This window comes from Alosa sapidissima, chromosome 10 (genome assembly GCF_018492685.1).
Source record: "Alosa sapidissima isolate fAloSap1 chromosome 10, fAloSap1.pri, whole genome shotgun sequence".
NCBI classification, from domain to species: domain Eukaryota; kingdom Metazoa; phylum Chordata; class Actinopteri; order Clupeiformes; family Clupeidae; genus Alosa; species Alosa sapidissima.
The window spans coordinates 22,938,639-22,965,739 of NC_055966.1; the positions used below are offsets into that span (position 1 = coordinate 22,938,639).

General features: G+C 45.0%; 1 protein-coding gene across 1 annotated transcript in view; it reads right to left on the reverse strand.

The window, feature by feature from the left end:
* eif3ea (eukaryotic translation initiation factor 3, subunit E, a) overlaps nucleotides 1-27,101 on the reverse strand; it is a 49,855-nt gene that overhangs the window by 3,644 nt on the left and 19,110 nt on the right. The window contains exons 6-10 of the mRNA XM_042107308.1: nucleotides 21,838-21,963; nucleotides 21,001-21,125; nucleotides 16,694-16,820; nucleotides 12,084-12,185; nucleotides 7,283-7,392 (exon numbers count right to left, since the gene is read on the reverse strand). Coding sequence (XP_041963242.1) covers nucleotides 7,283-7,392; nucleotides 12,084-12,185; nucleotides 16,694-16,820; nucleotides 21,001-21,125; nucleotides 21,838-21,963 — 590 coding nt within the window. The remainder of the gene's footprint in view (nucleotides 1-7,282; nucleotides 7,393-12,083; nucleotides 12,186-16,693; nucleotides 16,821-21,000; nucleotides 21,126-21,837; nucleotides 21,964-27,101) is intronic.

Below are 27,101 nucleotides of genomic sequence, written 5' to 3' on the forward strand. Positions count from 1 at the left end.
CAATCATGTGCATCTTCAAGAACCTACTGTATCTGTTCTGTTCTATTTTGCTTCATTCTTTCCCCTTTTTCATAGACGTCTCTTTTGAACACAGGTCTTTATTTCCATTCAGTTCTCATGCAACAGAACAGGATGTTATTACATGTTTGATTAAGATTTTATAAACATGCTTCAATTCAGGCAATCTTGGGAGAGTACATTTAAGATGAAAAAGAACTGCGAGTATGACCTCTAGACTAGAGAAAACAAGCGTCCCGGATAAGTGGCGATGATACAATTCCAAACCACGCCTTGGCATTTTTAATGCTTTTCAGAAAGGTGGCATAATGGCTGGGGTGGCATAATGTGCCTATGAAAATGAGATCGCTGATGAATGCAAATGCCCGAAGAGGCCCATTTAAGGATGACATCAACGGGGAGAAAGGGAAGAAGACGCAGACAGGGAGCATGCTCCAACAGAATGTTTTCCACAGGTGTGGGGACAAGGGCCACTGGCGGACACTCTGCCAGAGGTAAGCGCTAGAGAGAGAGAGAGTGGGCAAAAAGCCAAAGTCCCTCAAACATTGTCCCCTTGGATTCGTTGATCGTTTTTTTTTTTGAGGCAGCAGGTCTTGCTGTCCTTCAATCCCCCCCCCCCCCCTCCCCATCATTCCCCTGGGGGCCCTTGCTACCGTCTCCCAAATGAAAAGCAGGTTTGCCGGCCAGGCCCTTTGATGGTGCAGGACAGCGATGTGTCACGGGACAGCAGGGGGTCTGCTCTGGAGGTGAGGGGCGGGGTGGGCTAGAGGGTGAGCAGTAGCTCTTTGATCATAAGAGGTTTCCAGTGGGGCTTGTGGCTTTGCCCTGTAGCCCTTAAGTCAGCGTCACGTCCCACTCACTCCTAACTAAATCCCCACTTCCACCCTCATGTCCTCGACATTTCCTGCTGCCACAGCTTGCAAGGCAGAGGCCTCCTGATTCCTCTCTTTCTTTACCCACAAGCCCTTCCCTCATCAGCACTCCTGTGCACTACACTGAGTAATGTTATAGTCTAGCTGACCCAGAGAGGAGGGTGACATCGGTACAGCACCATTGACCTAATGGCATTTTATGTCTCGTTTCCACTTGTACGTTATCCGCAAATCAAATAAGTATTTCTTTGTTGTCTGGGTTAATGAACCTATGATCTTGGTATTGCTGCCGTCACGTTCTATTGGCTGAAATGCGGCCTTTCCATCAATGCTCAATTTCACACAGTCTCCCATAAAGTCAGAGTAAAAGGCTGCAAAAACGGATGCGACACATAGGTAGTTGTAGTAAATGCCTCCTCAAAATTGCTGCAGAATGTCAAAAGTGGTCAGTGTTGCCGTTACTCTTGCCCGGGCTCCACTTCTTTGGCTGGAGGAGCACTGAGGGAGAAGGAGAGGGAGAGAGAGAGAGAGAGAGAGAGGGAGAAGGAGAGGGAGAGAGAGAGAGAGAGAGAGACAGAGAGGGAGCCCAGGAGTGCCAGGGCTCATTCCCCCAACCTGACGCATCTCGACCAGAGCCCAGCTCCTCCGTCACTCCCCTTAATGCCTTTCCCCCCATTAGCCTGTTTGTAAAATGGGCTCATTTGAGATAATGTTTGCCTTACCTCAGACCCTGACAGACAAATACGCTCTCTAACTCTCGGGCCAACAACTAAATGCATACACACAAACCAAAGTACGCACAAACACACACACACACACACACACACACACACACAAAGAAAAAGACAAGTTAAGAGGGGTCAAATGACATCAGCGTCTGGTAGCAGACTAAGGCACAGGAGCAAAAAAACAAAAAAAAATACCCTACCAACCACCTACAAGACAACACAAATAAGTGGCATTACATCAGAATAAGCCTTCTGAACTGACACTGCCTCGGGCCGTAGGTGTGGGCGAGATAAAACGCTGGCGGTGTGCGTTGGCACACTCCTGGAACGTGAGAGCAACGTAAGATGAGCAACACAGACTCCCCTGCCTGTCGCACCCCTCACGCCCCAATCTTCTTCTTGTCTGACAGCTGATTACACACAGCACTGCCATGGGCTCTGCAGCCATGACGGACCTATGCCAGGTGGTGAATAACGCTCAGCCTAAACTAGTAGGAGGGTGGGCCAGGGAGTTTATTTTTACACTGAAAAACATGACAAAACGAATTATTTCTAGCTGACGAGTAAATAGGCAATAAAAAAAGCCAAACATTTCATATCTTGAATTAAAACCAATAAACAATTTCTTGCTTTGACCATGTCATAAGTCATTTATGACATGGTCAAAGCAAGAAATTGTTTGACCCAACTCTTGAACGCATTAAGTTGTTAAGATTAGCTGATTAGTTGGTGATGGCCAACACGTGCTGGTTGGTTATCTGGCTGTAAGTGACAGGTCTGGGGTGGGAGACAGTGTGTCAGCAGTGGGGGATCAGGCTACACAACAGATCGCAAACAGGTGCCAGCATGGCGTCTCACAACCGTATCCAGTGTCTGCATAATGCATGGGCTGGGACTCAGAGGGAAGGGGGGGGGGGGGGGGGGGGGGTGAGAGGGGGAGAGAAAACGTGGGCATACAACTGCTGCAGTCGTATGGCCTAACCACCTCCCGCCCTTTATTAAGAAGTTGACTGAGATGACTGATGACACGTCAGCAGCGCCAGAGATTCCGACGTTAGAATATACTAAGTGCAGAAGTAGGTATGGGTGGTACATGACAGTCAAGCGGGGGGCTTAGGAGACTGGATCTACACAAACACGCTCCTGCTCCCCCGACAAGGGAAGTACCCCATAAACTCAATTACTTCGACTGCCGTACCACATTGCATGACCCTAGAGCAACCATTGATGGGAGACCACTCCACCCCACCCTGTGAACACAGATCTAAGATAGACATGTATGCACACAAATCTCTACAGACCAGCAAAATTCTCAGTCTTGTTGTCTGACCAGAGATTTGACCAAGAAGGTAAGATTTGACAAGAGGGGAAAAGACAGAACAATTAGCTCAGGGGTAGTGGTTCAGGAGGCAGTGAGCCTGGAAGGCCCTGAACAATGAACGTGGGTCAGCTTTGAGCCCTGGGGTCTCCTGGTGCGGTCCCATTTCATGAGACTCCAAACTCAGATTCTCATGGGAGCAGGGCCTGGTGTCAGGGATCGCTTTGGCATTGACCCTTTTGGTCACACAGACTCCACCGCCACCGATTTTATCCATTGCCGATTTTCGGGCCAGTGGGAGGCCATGTCCTTACACTTCACACTGACTGAAGGGAGAATAGAGGAGAGTGCTTGAAAAAAAACGAAAAAAAAAAAAAAAAAAAAACCAAGAGCATCGTTAAACACTTCCATATGAAGGCATTAAGAAATTACAGGCCATTTGGAGCGACCCCTGCTTTTCGGCTTGGGGTGAAACAGAATTTTTTTTGAGAAAACCGAAATGCCCGTGCGGTTGCCTTAATGACTCAATTGAGATTTGGAAAGACCCACTTGTCTCTCCTTTTTTCTTGCATTAAATGCAAGATTTTCTCTTTTTTCTTCTCAGAAATATCAGTTAACTTGACATAATTGTGGAGTAGGAAGGAAGATGGCCTCCTCTCCTCAAGTTCAAATCAATGTTTCCCAGAAGCATCGGCCAGCGTCGTCTTCCAAGATACACCTCTTCCGACAGAGTCAACATCAGAGAGAAGCTTTGCAGTTCAGCAGGACTTCTGGAAGCTCACCATCATTAACACAAGGGATAGGAGGTGAAAACAGGACGAAACATTGGCTGCCATGATCTCGGAATTTAATTTTATATATTCTTTTAGGCAAAAAAATTATACCGTGAGGGATTTCATGAGTCTAGACAAAAGGATATGTGGATGCAATTACCATCCATAAGCTCAAATCATCGGCTCATATTTCCAATGGCTCCTTTTTTACGTAGGCCTTTATGCATAAAATAACTCAATTATTCCTGTTTTTGGTCTACTTTTGGCCAGTGCCTTGGGCAGAAACAAGCTAAATATCTGCAAAGCCCTCATGGCCAACAGCTGTAAAAATCTGCTCATTAAAGCACCAGCTTCAGATTAATTTGCGTCCACGCTTGGGAGTGGAGAGGTCCTGTGTAACAGACTAATGACTGAATACCAACTTATCAAGAGTCGAAATCTCTAACCATCATGATGTTATTTCCCCATGGAAATTCCTGACAGTGCATCCATGTATTAAAAACAACAAAAAAAATGTAAAAAAAGGAACAGTAAAAGAAAAAAGAAAAAACAGAAACAATCACAATTCAACTTCCTAGTTCAGTGTTACCACTAACCTTTGTGGTCTTTAACAAGTAAATGGATCCAATTGCAGCAGGGCTGCCAAAAGGAACCAGGCCTCTTAATCAATTCCAGACTATCTGCAATGGGAGATTTCATCGGTGCCTGATCATATTCCATGGTTCAACCTTGACTACAGACCTTCCTCTGCTTTGTAAAAATTCAAGCAGAAACACTGGGAGCAATTACTTACTTCTGCAACAAAAATGACAAAGCCATTTGGCATCGCAATTAAGGGCTGGAAGCAATGGCTGCCATGTGAGATCTTACGTCGGGCAATTTGTTGAGTCTAACCAACCCGCCAAATCATCTCCATCACTCAAAAGAAGACTTTTCAAAAACATTTAACCTGGCAAAACATTATCTCAGTAGGGGCATATATCTTCCACCAGTTTGTCATATTTTTATTATTATTCATAAACATGCGCCAACTTGGGAGAGCATGGCTGTGTGTGTGTGTGTGTGAGTGCGTGCATGCGTGCGTGCATATGTGTGTGTACGTGCATGAGTGCGTGCGTGTATACGCAAGCTTTTGCGCCCACAAGTGTCGCCTGGCAGCCAACCCTGCTCCACCACACCCCAGAGGGTTTTAACAGGATGTCATAAACCTCCCCCCTAAAGGTGGATGCAACCTGTTAGCGTAGTGCTGGGCAGCCTCTTGACAAGTGTTCTGTGTGTGTGCGCCTCCCCTTCCACTGACAGACACAGGGTTTGGGAGAGAGAAAAAAGAACAAGAATGTGGGACGGATGCTTAGATACTACTAGTTATGAAAGCTCATTTTGAACAGGCAGGAGTGCATCACTGCTATGGGGCTCAGCATGCCGTCTATGGGGAAGGAGGAGGGGGAGGCTGGGCCGGGGGATTTGGGGGCAGGGTGGGGGCTAGATGAGTGGAGGTAATGGGAACCAGGCAGAGAAAAACCAATGGCCCACACATCCCCCTCGCCTAGACTTACACCCCCCCCCCCAACCCCACCCCACCCCTCACTCCACCACACCATACCCAACCCACAATCTCCCACTCCACCAATGGAAAAACCTGGGGACTGGAACGAACGATCGCGTGTATTCTCTGGGAACCTGCAAGGCCTAAAGGCAGCCATAAAAAAGCACCAATAAAAAGAAAAAGAGGCTAACTGCAGAAAAGTAGCAGTTAAACACCTGCCACACTCCGCAAAACGCAGCAGCGATGACGACGGCAGAGGGACAATGACATAGATGTCGTAACAATCTGTGACTAAGAGGCCCAGCAAAGATCATGAAAAGCACCAAACATCCAACACTGTTCTAACAAAATCTCGGGCTCTCGCCAATACCTCTAATCTCCTTTAATTGCGCTCAATTACGGCAATATTTTATCTCCCAAGGGGATTAGAGTAATTAGCATTGGAGAAAAACCTCTTGGTTTTGGGGAGACTCCAAGGTAATTTTCCCCAGCGAAGATGCGACAGGACAGAACAAATACGAGCAAATGACTGCTGTTGTGGGGGAGGGAGGGCACAGGGGGGGGGTGAACCCTTTCAATTATTTTTACTGGCAAAACACTCTATTCCAGACCATGAAAGAGTGAGAGAGAGAGAGAGAGAGAGAGAGAGAGAAAGACACAGAGAGGGCAAGAACTTTTCAGGTGGTCTTAAAAACTCCTGGGTGCCTAATTCTGAGAAACGACCTTGAAAGGCTCCTAAAACGTAATCCTTCAGATGTCCTAAGAAACAGATGACTGTATGTGCCTCAGATGACTGCTCTCAGAGTCCAGGGGCACGCCTGTGTGTGTGTGTGTGTGTGTGTGTGCTTTGGTGGGGCTAGACACTGATTCTTATCTTAAAGGTGTATGTATATATGCATGCACTGGGACAAGGGGTTTAGAGGGTTAGCATCTAAGTTGGCATCCACTATCTATAAAAATGGCATCCGACAGGTTTGGCCATTTTTACAAAAATGCCAATTAGGTGCCACAAATTATGTAATCTATGTGGCTTGACTGATCCTGCCAGTTTGTAAACTGCCCGCTCAGCTCACCCATCAATCCACACACAGCATACTTTTGTGTGCACAAGTAATGTAGCACCAGATTGGTTTGTTGCTGGAAGTGAGCACCTGTCAGCCGCCATTTTTAGAGATGACGGTTGGCAATTATTATATTTTTGTCTGAAGTAGCTAGCCTAGTATCGACCACTGAAATGAATAAGGGTAGCGCTCCCTCATGCTCTCCAGTTCCCTCTCCACAAAACCTTATTTTCCACAATGTTTTTTACAAAATATTAAACTGTCCAGCATATCTGAAAATTTGCAGCCACATGTCTGGCACTGCATGTCTTCCAGCATTTGTTGGATTTTCAGACTGCACTGCATATTTTTATGTGGCCAATCTGAGCCCACCCATACACATAATCACCATAGTGACAGAAGACAGATATCAGTAAGCCTCAAAATGATCACTATTCAAGATCAACTCTCTGGCAGTCATTGGAATGTAAGTAGTAATGGCAACAATTGCCTTCTTAAGTTCTATTAAGTTGTAATATCTGCGCAATATTCAAAAAGGAGCAGTGCCAAAAAGCAAGTGCATTTTGATTCACATGAGAAGAGCCTCTTTCAACTACATATCCATGTGGTAATATCACACTATAAGTAAGATAATAGCTTATCAGGTATTCCAAGGTCTTAGTCTTAGTTTCTTTTTCCTTCTTTTTAATTTGCCTCATCCATTATTTTATGTATATATTGGTACGCTTAAGCAGCTGCACATATGTAACTTTCCACTATTTTCACTCTCTGAGTTTAAGGCTTTCAAGCCTTCAACACTGAAGGCTGTGGCCTTTCGCTAAGTTCCCTGGAAAACTTCACTTTGAGGTGAACAGTCCAGCCCTTTCATGCACTGTTTCTCAGTTGTCACTCTGACATTTGCCATTTCTTTCACAAAATTACAGGGACAGGGGTAGCCCTCTCTCTGAGCTCGAATGTCAGTCTTACCTGATGCTAATACACTGATGGATTCGACAGAAGGTCTCAAAGATGAACAGACGCGCATTCTCAATGAAGTCCTCCAGGCAAGCCACCAAAAAGAAGTCATTGACCAACACCTAGGAAAAAAAAAAAAAAAAACATGACATGACATGACATGAGAAGCATTGACACAACAGACGACATTATGATGTTGGAGAGCTTGCTCTTGGGAATTTTGTGAAAGAGAGAGAGAGAAAACAGCTGTTATATAAAAGTCAGAAGAGAGGTTACCAGGAGTTGAGAGTTAAACAAGGACAGGGGAGTTGAAAAGTTGAAATTTCCAGTAATGTAATTATTATAATCACAAATTTGCATCTTGACTGAGTGGTTTATGGAAAACCCAATGACACAAAAAAGTATATAATAATACCTCAAACAAAAGGTATTGCCACTGTGTCTATTTCAAATGATTCAACTGTGGGAAACTACAAAACTGCAACCCTTTCAAAAAGAGGAAAACATCCTGCACACAAAAATAATAATCATCAATTACGTACGATAGATAAAAGTAGAAAGGAACATGTAGGCCATTTTTTTTGCCACATTCAAACTTCCGAAGTGGTTTACTTTGGCATGTGTTCAAAACAAGAAAACCCTCTATCTAGACAAAAAAAAGAGAGAGAGGGGGGGGGGAGTGGTGGGGTGAAAAGATCCGGGACCATTCCTGGTTTTCAAAAAAATCAGCCGCAAATCTTGGAATTCCGCAAGCTCCACATGAAATGCAGGCTGGAGCGCCGTCAGCCACTGAAGTGACCGCAGTGGCTGTGACTTATCGCCACTCATCTAGCCCACTGCCACAGGGCCTGCAGCGCTGCGCAAGGGATGCCATCAAGACGAGTGGAGAAGAAGGAGGGGGTGGCGGGATTCGTTCACACACTGTTTATGTCACTCCTTGCGGCACACTGCGCAAAGACAAAGCTCCAATCAGAGGTTTTATTCTAAACATACACAGAACTCAACAGAAACATAGGAACACATACTGAGAGAAGACAGAAACAAAACATATACACGTCCACACACTCACACTTAAACATTGAATTTGACCACATGCACAAAGAAACTCATTCTCATTCGACTGGCACAAAACAATGAAAGAGTTGGCTACAGGCTACAGAAGTGCATAACTTTCTTTCCATCTCATTCTCCATCCGAACTTTGGTCATTCTCCCAGGTTCCCGGTTCAGCTGAACATTACGCAGCTACTTTCAGCTGGCTTCAGAAGGCTGCTATCTCTCTAGTTCTGCTTCAGAAAACACCAAACTGCATGGCACGATCAGGCCGCCCACATTTCAACCATGACTACGCTAATCTCTCAGGCCAGATAAAGTCAAACAGTTAAGTGCCATAATAGCAGTCATCTGGGGAGGGGACCTAAAGAGACACAAAAAGAAAGTTGGCTACCAGAAGCCCTCCCTCCTCCCCACCCCCCACCCCCCAAAAAAGCCTTTTATGCTTTATCTTGAAAGAGCCATCTCCCTATTTTACCCTCTCATTTCCCACATAGACAAGATTTTGTGGAGAACGAGGAAAATAAGGAAACACTCCTTCATATGGCAACAGCAGAACAAAGACTGACAGATGGGGAAAGACATGCAACCGGTCTTAATGACGGCATAGTGGTTGCAGCGACTGTGCATTCCTTGTAGAAGAAACCAGCTGCAGTGTCCCACAGGCACTGCGCTTATCGGAGGGCAAAGCAGAACCTTTCCCGACTACTGAGGACTTTACGGAGATATACAAGATAGCCAAGCCATGCATTCACACTCAAGGCCATTTGTAACAGAGGCCTTCTTCTTCGAGGGTTGAACCATCTGCTCCCGGGGCCACGTGATGAGGTGATTACGATATGCTAGGCCCGAGGGGACTCGCGGGGCGCAACTACTAACTTGTCGGTAAAAGCACCTGTTCAACTGACGTCACACGTTACGACTATGTGTTATTCAGAGGCCAGATGTGTGGAGCAGGGATGATGGGAACCAGCTCATGCCAAGGTGTTTGGGTGTTCATAGCATAAAGACAGGAAAGCGTGGGAGGGTTGGGTGGAGGAAGGTGTTCCTCTACTGATGCTGTGGATGAAGCTTCGCATGCCGAAACGATTGTGTACAGTTATAGTAGAAATACCTTTCTTTAAAGGCCAACATTAAGCAAAGTGAAGAAAACAAACCAACCAACTGCGCAGTGGTGTGCAAAAGCATAATATACACCCCCACCCCCTCCCCATCTCATTTGTTAGAGGCTGTTTGGTAAAGGCTGCAGGCTTCCCCTATGAGTATATAAAGACTTGAGCAAACTGGGACCCTCAACAAACCGCTGACATGATTTATAAACATTTACTTCGGCAAGAGGGAGCAGCATTTGATCAGGGCAGCTGGCTTTCATTTCAAACGTTTATCGTTGAGGAGCACGGATGTCAAAAAGAGAGAGAGGGGAAAAAAAACAGAAGTAGAAACCAGAGTCACTCTGCAAAGTTTTGGGGTCTTTCATGTCTCCAAGCAGGTTCAAATGGGCAAATCATTAGGGGTAATCTCACCAGCGTTCCCGCAAGCGGGGCGGATTCTTCTGAGGGAGCGGTGGGAACACACCTGTGAGGAGTGCCCCAGAGCTCGGGGCCGCCTTGTTATGGCTCTGCCTCATTAAGACCTCATGGTTGTGTCGTGCGACAAACCAAAGATGGCTCTCATTACGTACTGACATTACAAAATGGGAGGGAGAGAGAGAGAGAGAGAGCGAGAGAGAGGCAAATGACGGAGGATGAAAAAGGACTTCAAAAAATAGATTTTACTTCTGAACACTGGCTTAACATTACTTAACTTCTGGCCAAATAAAAAATGACCACGTAAGTGTACAAATGTACAAAATATCAAATAATTGACTTCATTATCAAATGAATGCGTCCCATGCTTTGGCAGTAGGTTTTAGGGGGTTGGAGGGCAGCCATACAACAGCTGTGCAGTGAGGGCCGCAGCAGCAGCACCAGTGGCTATTCCAAAGAGGCAGCCGAGTTCCACCGAAGCCGAGCCGAGGCTATGCTTCCTGTGACTCAGTGGCTTTTGGGATGTGCCTCTGTGAGTGCTGCTAATTGAAACGCATTTACTTCACCCAGGAATTCCCCCTAGGACATGTTTTTTTCCCTTCTTTTTAAGGCTTCTGTCACAAAACGTCAACTTCTAAACACTTCCACATTTTAAGTGACGCTTTAATGGGGGAAAAAAGCTAACAAATAAATAAGTTGCAGCTACGTTTGCACAGCACTTAGAGTCATCCTCGAACACCAAACAAATTTATGATGGTCTGTAATGTTTTCCAGGGTTAAGATGGCATGGCGCAATATGCGCAGCTGTGCCAATCGCATCTCTTACCCCAGAAGCTCACAGTCAACCTGTCAGGGGGCTGACAACCATCTGAGAAGATGCACAAACAATACTAATTACATCAGCATAAGAGACGAACCAAAAGCAACAAACTCCTGCAAACATTTAAGCTTAACTAATTTGCTTTTGTCCCCCTCCCAGTCCCATTCATGTCAGAAGAATATCCAAAATATATTTCATCTTTCGTTTTAATGAATGAAGAAAAGGAAAGAATGAATGAATGACCGTAGAGATCAGATTCAACAATGTTTGTTTGACTAAGCAGCCATCTTTCCTATGCTGAGCTATCGCTCTGCTTGTGCTGGGACCACTGCGTGTTTGGAACCGTCAGTGATGTGCCAATGACTGACAGCGAGGAGGAAGCCGGGGCCGGACGGTGGTGGGAAACCCCCCGGTAGAGGTGATCGCATGGCGAGCCATTACAAACTCAGGAGAGGAAGAGAGGTCTCCAGTCTCGGGCGCGGTGCCTGCGACCACAGATGTTCCGGTTGGGCCTCCGAAAACGAAAAAAAACAACCAACCCAGAGCGTCTGTCTGAGTGGCTCAGCAGACCCAGAGGTTTCCCAGAACCTTTACTGTGTTCCTCGATCACCCACCACCACGCAGATGGACAATTACTGGCCTTCATAAAAACAGCCAGAGCCATGACTCACTGGCTTTCCCAGATGACCCCTCTCTCTCCATCTTCCGCTACCTCTCTCTCTCTCTCTCTCTCTCTCTCTCTCTCTCTCTCTCTCTCTCTCCTCTCCATCTTCTGCTACTTCTCTCTCAATCGCTCTCCCTCCTCTCATCTCTCTCCCTGTTGTTTGCTACTCCTGTTTTCTCGCTCACTGTCTCAGTCTGACTCCTTCATGTTCTCATTCTCTGCGGCCACACCATGACACAGCTAACTGTTGATGACCCTTGCTGATGACAGAAGGCCTCGGCTGCCAGCAGGAGCCGGCGTGGAGGTCAGGCCCACACAGTCACTAATGAGCTGAGCAAAAGCGCAGGCCGCAACGGCACCATTACCAGCAAATACTCACCAGGGCACTTGTGGCCAGAGGTCAACAATGACTATGTTTACGTGTGTGTGTGTGTGTGTCTGTCTGTGTTCTTTACTCCTTTTACCAAAGACAAAATGGATGTACATCATAAAAAAGGACTAAAAGGACAAGTAGTTACTTAGCAGTGCTTTGAACTGGAGTTTGTATGAATAAGCTCTGCTCCTTTTGAACTCTATGCATCGTTTCACAACAAGAAAGTGCGCAGGTGCCCTAAAGGGTAAGGGGGCAAGGTTGATGGGTTGTGGGGGTCGGGGGGGGGGTCGTTTGATTTCATGTACCATGACTTTTTGGGGGAATGACTCAAAGAAAAGCCTCATAAAAGTCAGTGGGCAGGGGACAGCTGGGACTTACCGACTCACACTCCCTGAGCTTCCTCTGGGCGCTGTCAAAGTCAAAGTTCACGTACAGGCACTCCACAAACTCTGTGATGGGGTCTTTGTAGGTGTAGGATTCCTTAAATAGAGTACAAAGGGAACTGTTAGGTTCTTAAATATAGTACAAAAGGAACTGTTAGGTTCTTGAGAATAACACCATTAAAGGAAAACTCCGGCAATTTTTCACGTAGATGTCTGTTTCTCGAAGTCACCGAGTACTGTTGGTATGAAAAAACAAACAAAAACATTTGGTGCTATTTAGCTCAAGTTGCCACAGCCAACAGCTAGTGTAGCCAGGCAGCTAAAGTGCTACACTCTGGGGGCATGATTTTAAAGACAGGGCTCTAGAGTGCGACCAATTTGGTCGCATATGCGACCTAATTTTTCAAAAGTGCGACTAAAAAAAATCGGAGGTCGCACCGGTGCGACCAGCTAGTCGAGAGAGGAAAAAGTGTCCGCATTGAAACTCTACCTTTGGTTCAATAACAAAGACATATTTGCCCAATATCGTGGTTTAAACAAATCACAGATAGTGAAGGGCGGGACCTCCCCTCTGATTGGCCGTGGCCCAGTGCCTGTGTGTAAATTTGAAAATGCGTGTGCTGCAGAGAGAGAGAGAGAGAGAGAGAGAGAGAGAGGTCAGAGACCCGTCAGATAAACAGAGTGGATGCAGTTGCATTACAGTGTGGTCACATAGGCCGAGATAAATATCCCCTCTCCCCACTGCCTTTCGGCGGCTGGCAGCAGCAAACCGATCAGACGAGCCTGAGATAATGATCAAGTTTATCGTTGCCTACGATAGGCCTAGTGAAACTTCCCTTCACCAAGTTTAGTCCGAAACTAGATGTACCGCTGAGCGGTACAAAATATGACCGCCGCCCAGTCCAGCACATTTTTTTTCACAAAAATAAATCATGCTGAAAGGCCTATATGATTCTATGAACATAATTAGTTCATAGATTTCACATGTAAAATTCATTTTATACAACCCCACCCCCATCTTGCCTGTTCATAATTCTGAGAAATTCTTGAATTGTGTGCATGTGTGCGTGTACACGTTTATGTTTATGTGTGTGGGTGTGTGTGTGTGTGTGTGCGTGCTTGTGTGTTTGCCTGCGTATGTGTGTTTGTGCATGTGCATGCATGCGTACATATGTCTACTTTGTGATTACTGTGAATGTATGTGTGTGCGTGTGTATCAGTTTACATGGAATGGGTTAACATGACCCCTGGAGGCAAACATATGGAAAAAATTGGTCATCCTAGGCCCTACGGTTCTCAAGATATTCACAGAAAACTGTGTCTGCCCTACCCTCCTTTCGGGGGGTCCAGTACAGCGGGGGGGCTACAGATCAAAACAAAAAACGATGGTTCCATGCTATCCATGTGGGGTTACATGCCCACCAAGTTTCGTGTACCCCGGTCTTTCAGTGTCCCGGGAATCCTTGTTGGTGTACGGTCACTACATGGACACATAAATTATTTTATTGTAAGGCCCCCCATGAACGAAAGTCCACAAAACTTGGCATGCATTCGGAGGGTGTCATAATGATCCTACACTTTCAATTTCGTGCAGTTTTGACCATGTCAGCCAGAGATGAAAACACCTAATTTTTTGCTTTTTAATTTTTAACTAGGTGGAGCTATCCATGAAATAAGTGGTAATGGGATGGGTTGACATGCCCCCTTAAGACCAACACACAAAAAAAAGGTGGATATATAAAGGAGATATTCACAGAAAACTGTCTCCGGCCACCTACAGGCCAGTTGGTGTATAGTAACATAAATTAATTTATTGTGTGGCCCCCCATTAACGGAATTCCACGAAACTTGGCGTGCATTCAGAGGGTGTCATAATGATCCTACACTTCCAATTTCGTGCAGTTTTGACTATGTTAGGTCACAGATACCTGCGATTACAACACCTCATTTTTACTTTTTTGTGTTTAACTAGGTGGCGCTATACATGAAATGAGTGGTTATGGAATGGGTTGACATGGCCCCTTGAGATCAACATACAAAAAAAAAAAAGGTCCTCCTAAACCTTACGGTTCTCGAGATATTCACAGAAAACTGTGTCTGCCCTACCCTCCTTTCGGGGGGTGCAGTCTAGCAGGGGGGCTACAGATCAAAACGAAAAATGATGGTTCCATGCTATCCATATTGGGTTACATGCCCACCAAGTTTCGTCTACCCCGGTCTTTCAGTGTCCCGGGAATCTTTGACGGAAATGTGGACATGCGAAAAAGAAAAGAAAAAAAAAGAAGAAAAAAAGAAAAAATCTGACTAAACCTATATGACCGCCGCTGCGCTGCGCGGCGGTCATAATAATTATTTACCAGAAAAATAGTTTGAACGTAAACCCGACGTACAGGAATGCCACTTGCGCCAAATTTATAGGAGTCATTGCAGATGAAAAGACGTCTTAAAATTGCGAACAATGCATACAAGGCCTTCCCGAACGACAGAGATACAGATATCGCCGAAAAGGAGTGCGTCATTGACCGCAGTTACATGCAGGGAGTAACCCGGTTTTCAACAGCAATATTCATTTTTGCGCGCGAGTTGTGTAAACTCATTCTGATGGCATCAAAGTATTTGGCGCAAACCGAATATCGCTGCTACATTTAAAGCCCGAATATTCCCTGCAATACTGTGGTCATTGTGTACGGTGAATTGAATGGACACATTTAGATCGAGCATGGCAAGTCATTGCAATAGCCTATAATAATAGGCCTACCATTTCGTTACTGCATTAACCATAGTGATGTTCTTATTGAAAATTTAAAAATACTAAAATTAAAAAGTTAATTGCATTGTGGGGCTGTCAAATGATTATTGCAATCATCATTGCAAAATCACATAAAAATCCCCCAGGCTACTTGGAACATCTCTTTAAATTGTGCTCAAATACATTTCTATGGAAGATGCTAGCCTGGCGAGCTGGTTTAGCCAAGGCCTAAAGATCATGAAGGATAGTATGTAAGACATTGAGCCATGAGATGTGCAGTTTGAAGCCCTTAAAAGACACTGTTAATTTACTAACTGTTATTTTTATTTAATTCATCTTGAGATGTTTTAAGTTTAAATTTAAAGTTTTAAATTTCAACACTTCATTAAGTTACTTTTCTTGTAGAATTGTAAATCATAAGTCATAGGACAACCCAACTTTTGTGCTGGTGCACCTAAGAAAAAAAGTTCTTCACTATGCACCAGTGCAACCAGTGCAAAAAGATAGTCTGGAGCCCTGAGAGATGTCCCCAGAGCATAGCACTGTTAGTTGCCTAGCTACTCTAGCTGTTGGATGCAGCACTCGAGAAACAGAGATCGATGTGAAAAATGGCCAGAGTTTTTCTTTAACTAAAAAGCAATGTGAGCAACAAAACAGTATAGACAACTGAGACAACAACCGATCTGAAAAGGATTGTTTTTTCCTAGGAATTCTCCCTAGAAGGAATACACATTCTGTGGTTGTGTGATGCATGGGTCTGTGTGTGTGTGTATGTGTGTCTGTGTTTGCTTAATCACAAAGCTTCTCAGCCAACCAGGCGTGGTGCCCCAGCGCAGCTTACCACTGTTTTTCACAAGCAATCAATATGTCATAAATCTGTCTCATGAGTGTGCCTTGACCACGACTGGACCATTTCAGAAAGCTTATGGATTCAAGTCTTCCCTCGTTCCTGAATGTTTGTCATGTTTGCACAAACCACGACAGAGGACAAATCCAGGGAAGGGAAGCACGGTGAGCACATGTTTTAGTGATTACAAGGGTGGGGTGAGGGGGTGGTGGTGGTGGTGGTGAGACTGTGCTTATTTAGACTTTGAAGTCACTGATCTAGGAAGAAGCTACTGTTACTGTGTAAGGGGGACAGAGGAACACTACAATCAGAGCGTCCATCATGGAGCCATACATCAACCTTAATAGGTTCAAGACTAACCCTCCCCTGCCCACAAAACGTCCCCTATTGCCACCCTAGCCAGGGCAAAAGCCCAGTTATAAACTTTCAAGAAGACACTAGCAACTAACAAAGAGAGTGGGATTCTATTTTCAGGTCAGTCTGCACTCTAGCATACACACACATATGCTGTCTAAACTTATTTGTAAACACACACACACACACACACACACACACACACACAGACTCACTCACTCACTCCACCCAGGGTCCCACGGTAAAATGTTTTAGCATGCTGGACTTGTGCTGGCTCTGTAATCAGATGTGAGAGCCTACTGTATGCATTAACCTCCAAAAGAACACCAGCTACTATGTGAACGGTGCGATAAACAAAACGCTATGAGGTCATTTTCACATCACAGGCCAACATACTGCATGGGCCATGATAACTCAGTTGCTTTTTTCTTTACCAATGGCCTGAAGAACATTACATTTACGTCAATACTCCCTGGACTACCTGCTACAGTACAAACCCAAATGAACACTTTGCCGACAGAGGCGAGCCTGACCACAGCTACATGATGATGAGGGTCGGGGGTGGGATTGGTCTCGAAGTAGAGGAAGCTGTGGGAAGTTGCGGGCGAGACTGGCAGCTGTGCCAACAAGCCAGGCATGGCGCTTGTGGATATACCTGCTGGATGACCTTGACCAAATCCTTCAAGACCTGCCGGCGTTTGCGGACGTCCTTGTTGGTGATGACGGCTGTGGTCAGGTAGCGAAGCACGTGGGGACACATGGTCTGAATGGCGTTGAGGTACCTGGACGAGAGCACATTTTTAAAAACAAAATGTTAAGGAAATACATGCGTTGTCTGATCTTTTTTTTCCCCTAACTGCCCAATGGAAAACAGAGACTCTGGTCCAAATAAGTCAGTGAATGTTGAAAACGTCCTCGTTTTTTCATTACTGCCTTCTGTACAACGAGGGAAAGGGAAAGGGGTGGAAACAAGGTTTGGGGTCGTGTGGGGGGGAGCGTGCGGGAGAAAAAAGGAAAACCCCTCTCCAGATACGGATCACTGACCACAGTCTTGCCCAGTAGCTGAAACCCAATCCAGCGGGGGCTTGTTTTTCAGCCACAGGTCAACTGGCTGTAGGCTGAGTGTGGGACCAGGAGCCGTGTCTTTCGGGACAATTACAACCCGAGACAAGGCCAGCACTCAACAGCAGAGAGCGAGGGGGCCCTGATTCACTCTCTCTGGCTTGACACAGCGCTGAAAACTGAAGGACACAAATCTTCCGCATCCCTACAGATGAGTCATGCCAGCCCTAAACCCCAGCACTGATAAGGATCCTGTTTTTTCACCAATCTGCTGGACAATCTTCAACACCCCCACCCCTCCTCCATGCGAGCCTTTCGCCCGACCTTTTTGACCAAATTAAATTTCAAAGTGAAAGCAGAGCTTTAGGCTCCTCAGTCTCCCCTCAAGCTCTTATAGGGATGAGAATAGGGAAACATATGTCATTCAGAGAGGGAGAGAGAGAGAGGGAGAGAGAGAGAGAGAGAGAGGGGAGGAAAATACACAGTATGGTAATGGTTTAATTAGCTGAAACAATTAAAGGGACACAGGGGCCTGTGGGTCTTGTGATGTTAGGGGGCTAAAAACAGCAACGAGGCGAGTGATAAGGATGGTGTGTGTGTGTGTGTGTGTGTGTCTCTGTAGGGGGTTGGACTGATGAGTGATCTTGGTTCACACAATCTCTCACAGCTCTTTGTAGCTGACTGAGGCAAGGCTGAGGCAGGGCAAACCGCAACACTTCATGCTGTGTTGCTGATTAACTTATACCTCCTCCACTCCCTCCAGGGAAGGGACAAGGTGGTAGGGGTCGTGGACCCCCTTTACAACTCCCCCACCCCATCCCTACATCCCCCCCCCCCCCCCCCCCCCCCCAACCACCCACCCCGTCATCACGAATCTTGTGTGAGTCATCGACCAAGGCCAGAGGAGGGGTCCACACAGTGACTTATCTGACTGATCCAAAAAACAGTTCAGGGCATCTGAGGGACCAATAACGGTGTCTAATCAGACAGTGGGACACGGGGGCAGGACAGGCCGTTCAGAACTATGAGCGGTTCTTTTTCCCTCCATCGCTTCTCTCCATTTTCCCACTGGATAACATTTTGTACCTGGTGGTAATTGGAGATGAAAAGAGAGGAAGGGAGAAAGGGAGGGAGGGAGGGAGGAATGGAGAGGGAAAACGAGAGGGAAGGAAAAGAAAGAGGGGAGAAACAGAAGAAGATGAAGAAAAAAGAGACTGAGAGAGAGAGAGAGAGAGAGAGAGAGAGAGAAAGTGGTTGCACAGTTCCAGTTTCACAATACATCTAGGGAGAGGTGGAATTAGAGGCAAATCATGTGAAACCCAGAGTCCACTCTGCAAGTGGTGGGGTCGTATTACGCTGGTATTATCTTTCCTGTTTGCACCTACATCATAGGTCATCCTGTGACATTATGCCTGCTCTCGCAAGCTGCCCTTGGACTTTGCTTTTTTTTTTTTTTTTGGACGCAAGAATTCAATAACCGATGTTCTAGGATCATCTTCGTTTCTGTTTTTCTGTTCTGTTCTGCTTTGCTTTCGTTTGTCTCTCCTCTCCACAGTCGATCAGCACCCTTGACAATAACCTCCTTAAAGGAATTATCCGGAGTAAAATGCACTTTAGATCAATTTACGGATGATTGGGAGTACATACGTAGAGTTGACATCAAAATCATGTCATTCGGATGTGTTTTGAGAAAGTTCGATTTTACCGTTTTTAGTTAAAACTCGTTAGCCTGGAAGTGACCAGGGCATGTCATTTCGCCGCTACAAAACGCTATTTTTATACCTCTTCTACAGTTCCAAACAACATTACACTTAACGTGGTAGTGAGTAGAGGGTCCCTAAAGCCAAACCGAAGTATCCCGAGGTCTTTATGTGGTCGGATAGAGAGTCCAGAATAAATTTCATCAAGCCAGTACCTTTCCGGAAATGTTGCTGCTGCAGCTGGCATCTTTAGGGGAAAGTCCGTAGGAGTCGATTGCATCATGTCGTTGACATCACGTCACGTGACATTTCAAAATTCCAACCTGTTAGTAAGCTAGGGTTTGCTGTTGCATACAACTTCATTTCAATTTTGAAAGAAATACTGGACTATGTTTTTTTTTTTTTTTTTAAAAACGGCGACGAAATTGTGAATTTCCAGAGCGTGTTACTCCACACTCCCCTAAAGATGCCAGCTGCAGCAGCAACATTTCCGGAACGGGGACCCAGGTTCGAATCCGACCTGCAGTCATTTCCTGATCCCACCCCATCTCTCTCTCCCACTTGCTTCCTGTCACTCTCCACTGTCCTGTCCAAATAAAGGCAAAAAAGCCCAAAAAATATACTTAAAAAAAAAAAGAAATAACACAAGTATTGTGAAAAGACCTGGGGATTGAGTGAGTTTAAGAGAGAAAAGTTGGCCTGGCATCAAAAGTAACCGTGTGTTGAACTTTAATAAACAGTTTTTGAGCACAGACTGGAATAAATCCTTGAGCACAGATTCAGTTTTTATCCATAAAGATCCAAAAAACAGTAAACAGTGACCAGCAAGTTTACTGTTTACAGAAATAAAAAAAATGTCAAAACATTTAAATTTTAAATTTAAATTAAGACTATGGTGCACCAGATATGGTTCCCATCTTCCCATCACCCACAGGCTTTGTTTCATATGTCGCTATTTATCATGACAAACAACACTTTATGCATTGAACACAAGTAAAATCAGTTAGAGTTAGACTATGTCCAGATAAGGTCTTGCCTAGACATTTACTTTGTTTTTTATTTTTTGTTTTCGCCTGCAGGCGTTGGGTCAAACGTCCAGTTGAGGGTCACTGGTCTTGGCCACGACCCAAAGGAAACTAGTGGTCAGGACAGAGAGAACTGGACAAGCCGCAGTGAAGGAAAAAAGGATGCTTGTTTAGACAAAAATGGCACAGCACAAGAGATCTGTCGAGCCACTATGGTAAGATTCTCTTGAATAGTTATGGGCCTGACTTCTTTAATCATCTGTATTGGCTAAAAAAGTAAAGGAGGGGGGGACAACTCCGAACACCACATAGATGTGTGTTATATACTGTGGTAACAATGTTGTGCTTTGGATTAAGACTATGCATCTGGTCAATAACAAAAAGGAGCAATCAAGAGAAAAATCCTGAAAAAAGGTGGTGTGCAAATTTTAAGTCGGATATCAGGTTTCCCCATACACATGGCCTTTCAAACTCACAGCTTTGTGACAAAACAGACCACACAAAAACAGACCCAGGCACACATTCATGCATACTCACAATCACATATACAGAGAGACCACTTAAAAATACCAGCGAGGCCTTGAAGTAGGCCTTTTAGGTTGTTACGAGGACTTGGTTTCTTTTTTAGGTAATGAACTTCATAATAAAACCAGTAGGCCTCCCTCCTGCTCTCTGCAAAGGTTCGGCGTAGGCTGCCAACTTGACTAGCACTGCTCGCTCTCTCTCTCTCTCTCTCTCTCTCTCTCTCTCTCTCTCTCTCTCTCTCTCTCTCTCTCTCTCGGGGTCTCGTCCCTCCTTAGGCCTAACTCCCCCTCTAAACTCCACAGTATAGCTCCCCCCAATTTAAGCCCCCCCCCCACACACACACACACACACATACACTGTCTGGTGTGGTAAGAGGAGGAGAGAGGAAGGAAGCCTGGCCGGCAAGCCGACCTGCAGAGGTGGTTTGGGACACTGGGCTTCTGAAGGTGCCACATCAGCATTTTTCCCTTCTCTTTTGCTTGTGGACTGCGGTGAGCCGTCCAACCGACGAACCAACCGACCGACGGACGGACCTGAAGCGAGCCATCGAGCCATGAGTACCTCATGCTTTTTTATTGGAGGCAAACCCCAAACCAAAACAAAATCCCCCACACCAGACATAAACGACTATAACTGCTGAAGGTGCTTACTGTGGCTGGTAGAGGAAAAGCTCGATGATGTTGTCTCGACCTTTCGGGTGGTTGAAGAAGACGAACAAGGACCAGTGTATGAGCCAAGTCCTCTGCTGAAGGGACTGCAGTGGGGAGCTTACAGACTGGGGTGGGGAAAAAAGAACATAGTTAGCACGAGAGAGACACACAGACGAAAGAAAAAGAGAGAAAGAGAGAGAACGGAGGGAGGGGAAAAAAAAAAAAGGCAGAGGGTGAATAAGGTCATTTTGACTCTTCTGTCAGCCAAAGCTTGAGAGTCAGCTCTCATTAAAACAACACATCAAGTTGACCTTAAGCTTTAGGCGACTCTTTTTTGCCAAATGCTGAGTTCAAAATAGAAATGCTCCAGGGTCAAAGAACATTTACTGCTTCCATGTCTCAAACGAGCCAAACCCCGCACCCCTTTTTTCTAACTCTTTCCCACCAATTAAAAATTGGACTTGACCAAGAAAAACTATGCAATTTAAGGCTTTCCTTGAGTCCACAAAAGGGGTGAGGGACAGAGCAATCAAGAGCATGCAAGGATAAAGCAGGAAAGATCTACAAGCTAATAGACAGAGACAGAAGGAAAGAGGAGAAGACATGAAGATCGAGAAAAGAAACAGTCCAGACAGAGCATAAACAGGGAGGATGACACTGGAGAAATGACACATGAGAAACAGCAGCTACAGCAGAAGAGAGAGAGAGACAACGGCGGGCAACAGCAGTAGCATCAGTGCTGTGGCGTTTTACAGAAACTCAGAGAGGTCAATATCGCGGGGCCTATGTAAGCGAATCCGAGGGCGGGTGTCCAATTTTCAGCGGTGGGGCGTTTACATTGTTATCGATAGTCTCCCTCAAGCGGGACAGGTCCTCCATGGCAGCCTCCCAGTTCTGCATTAGAATCTCCGAAGCCAGCTTTCCCCACAGTGAGCTCAGGGCATTCCTGTCTGTCGAAGGCACCTGGGGAGACAGAGATGGCAGCAGAGAGCACGTATATTAGATTAACCAGTGAAGTGGACAAACACACACTCTCTCAGATTTTGCTTAAGGTTTGTCTACATCATGTTTAGGTGCCAAAATAACACGTGCAAAATATATATATATATTTTTTTTTCAATTCCAATGTTTTATTTATTTTTTTTCGCATCAGATTTTTTTTAGTTACTTCACTCTAAAAAATGCCTTATCTTGGAAGCCATGTTTGTGCACTAATATTTTCAAAGGTAGCTTTCCTAGCCAGACCAAACTTTGTAGGATGGAAGAAAAACCCCTTCTCAGTATGACTTGACGATTAAAAGTTTGTGCTGTATGCCCATTGATTTTATATAAGGCCGTATATATTAAGAACAAAGTACAAAAAGATATTGAGGGTAAAGTCCGTTTTTTGTACTCACATGGCGTCAATCAATATTTTGTCTGCAAATACAATACTTTGATATTATTGTGTTCCGAAAAAACAATATCAATATTGTATAAAAAATATTTATATTTTACCTTGCCTTTGTAAATACTTCTCACAACATGAGCCCTTCCCCCTGGGCACAATACATGTGCATTTGTTTTGGAGCAGAAGAATTAGCAATAGGCAAAGACAATCTCCAAAAAGAGCTGTATCTACTGACCAGGTAATGTTTCACGTTTCTCGCGAGATGTCTCCGGCTCGCCATCAAATTGCAAGGCTGATTTTCTGCTTGTGAGGCACTGCCAGCTATGCCAGGTGCACGATTTTCCCTATTACAAGTTTGTTTACCATCAAAATAGCTTTGAAGCTGTTATATAAAGGTAAAAAAAAAATTGCATACCGCTGCTTTAAAGTACAACTCTGATCTGAGAACAACATAGGGTCTATTTTTGGATGATAACAGATGTATGTGATAATGCTGTTTATTGACTGTTTATTGTTCAGCATTCAACACAATCATCCCCTCCAAACTGGTCACCAAACTCAGTGAACTGGGCATCAATACCTCTATCTGTAACTGTATTCTGGACTTCCTAACCAACAGACCTCAGTCTGTTAGGTTAGATAATCTCAACCATCACCCTAAACACTGGTGTACCACAGGGATGTGTGCTGAGCCCTCTCCTTTACTCCCTCTTCATCCAGGACTGCACACTTGTACATGGCTTTAACAGCATTGTCAAGTTTGCAGACGACACAACGGTGATTGGTCAAAGGAAGCTTCTTTCCTGTGGCTGTCACCCTACTGAACTCTAACTCTGCACCCCATTGACAACCAACCAAGCCCCCCACCGCCCCTGCCCGATGCCTCCTTTCCTGTGCCTGTTGAGGTGTCCACGACCATGGCAAACTTGACAGGGACAACTGGGAGGTAGAAGTATTTTTAACCGTTAAGTTTACAGAAAGAGAATAAAGAGGACAGCTGGTGCAGTCAGTGCATTACATAAACTCTTCTTCTGCTTGCTGCCATCTTTCTAGGAGACGTCAGCACAAGCTAATTCAATTTTGAAATAAGCCTGATGTAAACCCAGACACTTCTTGTATTTCCCCTTGGGGATCAATAAAGTATCTATCTATCTATCTATCTATCTATCTACTTGTTAGCTAATCTGAATTTGCTTTGCAGGTCTGTCTGGACTCTGGAGACAGTCCCATTGAAACAGGTTTTCAAATCACCAAAAACCCAGGGACCAATCACAACCACTTATCCGGCATGGGGTGGGCATTGTATGATATATGCCAAAGGACAGCTAGCAGCGCTGTTGAACACAACCAATGGCTGTGCTGATGACGTCAGTGTTGACATGGATGTGAGTTTTCTTTGGAATGGAGTAAACAACTGCATTTAAAACCTTTAACCTACCTCTTAAAACCAACAAGAGGTGTCTGCTATATTTCCAAAAAAGACTGGGTAAGGGTTTAATGTATCAGTTTAAGTTTAATTTCATTGCTGGTTATGCCCCTTGGAAATCGGAAGTAAATGAAGGGTCCCCAGACCCATTCTCTATTTCAATTGAGGGGGCAGCAGTGGCTCAGGAGGAAGAGGAGTTGACCAGTAGCTGGAAGGTTGTTGGTTCGAGCCCAACTCCTCCTGACCTTGTCAAAGTGCCCTTGAGCAAGATACTTAACCCCAGTGCTCCCGATGAGCAGGTTGGCGCCTTGCATGGCAGCCTCAGCCATCGGTGTGTGAATGGGTGAATGTGAGGCATGACATTGTAAAGCACTTTGAGTGCTCCGAGGAGTCAAAAAGCGCTATATAAATGCAGTCCATTTACCATTTGAGATGCGGTCTGGTGTTAGCCAAGCTATGAAATAATAACAAAGGCTAAACATTAAGACATAGGATTTGAACATAAACATTTTACAAGACTTGGTTTTGGGACCCATTCATAATATAGACAAGGTTTGAACTAAATCTAAGATGGTGCCAAAATATTATCTGATTTGACACAGAATGACCAATATGATACTGTTTTTGCAGGCTAGAGAGGGTACAGTACACTAAAAATACCGACCAAACTGCAGCCTTGACTTAGCCTTTGGTTCACCACCAAGGAAAGTGGAGAGATGGTTTAAACCGGCTGCTCGTGGTTTACAACACACCGTCATTCTCTGGAGTAAATTCTGCATTTATTTACTTTGGATACAAGGACTGCATGATGTCATTCTCTAAAAAACTCGAACCCGGACAGAGAAATGCTTGACACTATGACCCTCTTGGGACCAGACCTACACTACACCATAAATCTTAGGAGCAGTGGAGCAATCTGGCTTAAATGTGGGCAGGAACCATTGATGCTGATATCATGAAACTAGAAATATGGAGTTGAATTGTACTTTTGCCAGGTTCTGGAGAGGTTTAGGAAAGAAATACTGCCCGTCTGCCAAGACACTTTAAAATGTGCATCCTTATCACAAAGTATAGTCAGCCAAGTCCAGTCATATAAGAATCAGCTAACAATAACAAAACTTAACCTTGTGTATTTACTCTATTTTTAGGAAAGAAACAACTTAAGATGGTCAGCACATACGTCTACAATCATTTTGGCTTTATGGGCTCCACTGACTTACAAAGACAAACCCATTTTTCCTAGTCTACACCACTCCTTTTGTGAGGGGTAGCATGGGAAGGGATAGAAGGATTAAAAGTTAAAAGGGGTTAAGGGTCAGCCAGATTGCCAGTGATGCTGCAAAGTCTAAAATACAACCATTAAACAATCTTCACTGAACACCAGGGGGGTGATATGATATGATATGATATATGATATATTGATATGCACTGGGTAATGTGTACTGGGTAAAGGATGCCACATTTTTTTTTTTGTAATGAAAATGATCGACCTACAGAGGGCTGAATTCAAAGACCCCCACGAAAATCAATGAAAAAAGTGAAAAAATGATGCGACAAAGCTAGTCCATTTTGCCTTCATTGCAGCAACTCAAAATGGTACTCAGTAGTTCGTATGGACCATTTTTTTTTTTGTAATGAAAATGATCGACCTACAGAGGGCTGAATTCAAAGACCCCCACGAAAATCAATGAAAAAAGTGAAAAAATGATGCGACAAAGCTAGTCCATTTTGCCTTCATTGCAGCAACTCAAAATGGAACTCAGTAGTTCGTATGGACCCCACATGCTTGACAATGAGACGGCGGATGGTGTCCTGGGGGTCTGCTCCCCGATGTGGACACGGCCATTATTGAGCTCCTTGACAGTCTGTGGTACAATCCAGTGTTCTACTGGATTTAAGTCAGGGGAGTGTGGGGGACTGTCAATGGTATCAATGCCTTCATCCTCCAGGAACTGCCTGCACACTCTCACCACATGTGGCCGGCCATTGTTGTGCACCAGGGGAAACCCAGGGGCCTCTCCACCAGTACAGGGTCAGACAATGAAGATTCATCCCGATACCTAAGAGCAGTGAGTGTGCCGTTGTCTTGCCCATAGAGGTCTGTGCGTCCCTCCAAGGGTATGCCTCCCCAGATCATCACTGACCCACCACCAAATCGGTCATGCTGAATGATGTTCCCGGCAGCATAACGTTCGCCACAACATGTCCAGACCCTTTCACGTCTGTCACATGTGCTCAGGGTAAACCTGCTCTCATCTGTGAAAAGCACAGGGCGCCAATGGCGGACCTGCCAATTTTGTATTCTATGGCAAATGGCAATTGAGCTCCACAGTGCTGGGCAGTGAGCACAGGTCCCTCTAGAGGCCATCGGGCCCTCAGGCCACCCTCATGAAGTCTGTTTCTGACAGTGTGGTCAGAGATATTCACACCAGCGGCCTGCTGGAGGTCATTTTTTAGGGCTCTGACAGGGCTCCTACTGTTCCTCCTTGCACAAAGAAGCAGATATTGGTCCTGCTGCTGGGTAAAGGATCTTCTACCACACTGCCCAGCTCTCCTAGAGCAACTGCCTGTCTCCAGGAATCTCCTTTTGAGACTGCGCTGGGAGACACAGAAGTCCTGGCAATGGAATGTATTGGTGTGCCATTCTGGAGGAGTTGGACTACCTGCGCAACCTTTGTAGGCTCCAGGTACTGGCTTATGCTACTATTAGTGTCACTGACCCTACTCAAATGCGAAACTTGTGAAAAATCACTCAAGAAAGATAAAGATGGAAAAATTATCAGTTGCCACCACCTGTAAAATCATTCCTGTTTTGGGGGTCGTCTCATTGTTGCCCCTCTAGTGCACCTGTTAACTTTGATGACACCAAAGCAGGTGAAACTGATTCACAACCACCTCTGTTACGTAACTGGCCAGACCAATAGCTTACAAGTTTGATAGACTTGATGCTATACTCCTATGAAAAAGTGTTCCCTTATTTATTTTGACCAGTATACTTAGGTTGGTTGGATCAATGGATCAGAAAAACAAACCAAGAGATAATTAAATATTTAATATTAATTAAGTATTTCTGATATTGCTTGGTATATATTGCTGATCGGCTCATAAACGGGCACAGCAACGAAGAGGAATGACTGAAGAACTTGCAGGAAATTGTTGTTATTTGTGGGGGCCCGCAATAAGGGCTTGCGGTTTGTAGTGTTATGTAAGCATTTGTTAGCAAAACCTATATATATACTACCTCAACAACTTGCTGTGTTAGCCTCAAAATGTATTATTATTATC